General features: G+C 47.9%; 1 protein-coding gene across 1 annotated transcript in view; it reads left to right on the top strand.

Moving 5' to 3' along the window:
• LOC123247169 (centriole, cilia and spindle associated protein) overlaps window positions 1-3375 on the top strand; it is an 18155-nt gene that overhangs the window by 183 nt on the left and 14597 nt on the right. Inside the window, exon 2 of the mRNA XM_044675970.1 lies at window positions 774-1291. Coding sequence (XP_044531905.1) covers window positions 943-1291 — 349 coding nt within the window. The 5' untranslated portion in view covers window positions 774-942. The remainder of the gene's footprint in view (window positions 1-773; window positions 1292-3375) is intronic.

The raw sequence follows: 3375 nt of genomic DNA, 5'->3' as shown, positions 1-3375 counted from the left end.
AACCCCCTTCCCCCCTCCAAACCCCCCCCAATCCCATCCCCCTCTACGCCCGCCTAAATAATCATGCCCCACATCTCTCACTCAACGTAATGTTCCTTGCATCCAAGACCCCGCTGGCCTTCGAGATGCATTCTCTCAGCACCCCGCCAGACACCTGTCTCTCCGAGGTGTCACTGTTTCCCACCGCGCCCGTCCAGCCCTGCCACCTCCTCACCCCACCGGATTCTATGTCACCCGCTCCCCCAAGCTCCTTCTTGGCCACCGTCATCCCTCATCTTCTCTCCAGGCATCCTCTTCCCCACAGAATGTTCCTTAAGCAAAACAGCCTCTCCTCTCGATCCCAAGTGACAGCCACCCGTTCCTCCTCCCTCTCTTCTTCCTCCTCCGTACCCAGACACCCTGACCTTTTCTTCCCCTTCCATAGACATGTCCTCGGCCAGTGCAGCGCCCTTCCTTCCTCCCTGCCTGCCTCTCTCCCATCCATCATCCCCACTCCTCTGCCTGGGTCGGAGGAGGCCTGAGCCGCCTTCCACAGCCCGGAGTGGCAAACGTCTTTTCCTCCTCTTCTTCCACTCCCAGGGCTCCTCCCCCAGGCTTACTCCGCCATATCCTCCTCTCCCCGGCCCCGGCCCAGTCCAGCCCCGGTCTCCGCCTCTCCGGGGCGGGGCCCCGAACTTTTAAATGTAGCGGCGGGAGATGGTGGTAAAGCGCTGTGTGGGAGGGGCTGGTCTGTGCCCAATAGTGACTGGAGTTGTTTCTCTTCGGTCCTGGAGGCAGGGGCGCGTCGCAGGTGGACGGAGAGGGCGAGGAAGCGGCTGCCACAAAAAGCTCCCCTTGGAATAAACCTGTGGAGGAGGAAAAAAAGGAGGGAGGCGTCGGAAGAGGAAGGGAAACCTCGGCCGGGGGCGGGCTGGCCCCGCTGGCTCAGGCCGGGCGGGGACCATGCATTGCGGGAGCAAGGTGAAGAGCGAATACATGAAGCGCTACAAAGACCCCAAGTGGGACACATGTGGCCCGTGCTACCGGGAGCTGCTGCATTATCGCCTGAGCCGGCGGCTGCTGGAGCAGACGCACAACCCCTGGTTATGGGACGGTTGGGGGCCGTCCAGCAACTCGGATGATTCCTCATCTTCTGGAGGTGGCGGGGCCTCCACGCCCCTGGGTCCCCAGGGAGCTTCGGCTCCTTCTCCACCCCCGACTCCCCTCAAGCCCGAAAGAGAGGGAGAGGAACTCGGAGTGGAAGAGAAAGGGGCTGAGGCATCCGAGGACGAGGACGTTGCCAGCCCTCCAGGTACGTGGTTGGTTGGTCCTGGGCGGATGAGTGGGGCAACCCTTGTTTTGGGAGATGACGGTATGGTCTGGCGCATTCTTGTTTATCTGTTACTTTCTGAGATCGGGGCCGGAGGGTGAGAGGAGGATTTCCCCTCTCCTCTTTATTTCCTTCTCCTTCCCACTATACCCAGTCACCCCAATCCCTAAAACTCACCACCCTCACTTCAGCACAGTCAACGCCTCACACTACTTGTTAACTAGGTGTACGCCCTTGGAGAGTAAGAGAGAGAGATCAGTCCTCTCCCTTTGTTGCCCTAGTAAGGTTGCTTTGCATGTTGTCTTATTAATTTGGTTGTTGCTTGGCTACCCTAACTAACCTCCTCTGCTTCTAGGTTTCTAAAGAACAATAAGAGGTTTGTTTAAACAGTCATTTTGTTCCTGAGTCTCACTGCATTAATGGTTCTAGAACCTGATTATGAAAAAACCTTTTTCTTTATCTCTTATTTTTTACTTTGCTTCATTTCCAAATACAGCCCTACCTCTTCCCCTACTCAGATTCCTTCCTTGTAGCAGTGAATACAAAAGAAAGGGCTGGCAGAGAGATGGTTCAAAACTAAACATACCATTTACATCCATAAATCTCCAACTCTGCAAAGAAGAGGAGAGGTGGAGGGTGAATTGCCTCCTTCAAGGTCTAGCTTGATCATTATAAAATTACACTTAATTTTAGTTAATTTGGTTTTTTTTAAACCCTTACCTTCGGAATCAATACAGAATAGTCGTAAGGCAATGGATGGTTAAGTGACTTGCCTAGGGTCACATAGCTAGGAAGTATCAGACCTGACATTTGAAACCCAGAACCTTCCATCTTTAGGCCTAGCTCTCAATCCACTGAGCCACCTACCTGCTCCCAGAATTTAGTTTCTTTTTGTTTATTCAGTACATTTACATTTTTATAGTCATTGTGTGTGTTTTTCTGGTTTTGCTTTATTTTTTTTATTAGCTCATAGACTTACTGTATTCCCATGCTTCTCTGAATTCTTCATATTAGTGTTTTCTAAGGGTCTTATAATATTCCATTACATTGTTGTACCATGGATTTGTTTAGTCTTCTTCAGAAGATTGGTATCTATCACTCTGTATGAAGGGCTTTACATGCCAATCAAAAATCACCTTTCACCTCAAAGGTAAGAGGGAGCCACTGAAGCCTATGTTATTAAGTTGGCACCTTGGAGGTCAAGGAGACCTTGTTAGGAGGATATTGAAATAATCTGGATGGGAGATGAAGAATGGAGAGAGGAAGAGGGTCTGGAGAAATGTTATGGAGAAAGAATCTGAAAGACTTAGTAATTTGTTAGATAAAACCAGGAGGGCAAAGAGTCAGGGATGATTCTAGGTTGTTTACTTGGGTTGTGATGCAACAATACACAGAAATAGGGAAGTTAGCCACAAAACTTTACTTATAATCATCTTTAGTGATCTTCCTTCCTTCCTTCCTTCCTTCCTTCCTTCCTTCCTTCCTTCCTTCCTCTCTCTTTTATATAACTCACTCACCTCACCAATGTTGTTGAGAGGAAATGCTAAATGACGTTTTCTACCTGTTTGCTTGTTTTAGGGTTAATTGAAGAAAGGAAGAAAGACTGCTTTCCTTGTTTTATTACTAGTTTGAACCACACCATATTGCATTGGATTATGTTATTTGTATTATTCTCTGATAATTTTCTATGTAATTACAGATGAGAATGTTAAGATTTAAGAATAAGTGACTTGACCAAAAAAACAGAGGTAGGATAGCTTGGAATAGAAACTAAGTCTCATGACATTTAGACCCATGTTCTTTGTGTTCAATCAGAGCTTAACCAGATTTTTAAAAATATATTTTATTTTTTCCCAATTGCATGTAAAAACAATTTTTTTCTTAAAAAAATTTTTTTTGCTTGTAATGTTCTCCATGGTTACATTTTTCCCCATCCTTCTTCCCTCACCCCTCCTACAGCTGACAAGCAATTCCTTCCTTCCTTCCTTCCTTCCTTCCTTCCTTCCTTCCTTCCTTCCTTCCTTCCTTCCTTCCTTCCTTCCTTCCTTCCTTCCTTCCTTCCTTCC

This window comes from Gracilinanus agilis, chromosome 4 (genome assembly GCF_016433145.1).
Source record: "Gracilinanus agilis isolate LMUSP501 chromosome 4, AgileGrace, whole genome shotgun sequence".
Taxonomy (NCBI): Eukaryota; Metazoa; Chordata; class Mammalia; order Didelphimorphia; family Didelphidae; genus Gracilinanus; species Gracilinanus agilis.
This window is presented reverse-complemented; position numbering and strand designations above follow the sequence as displayed.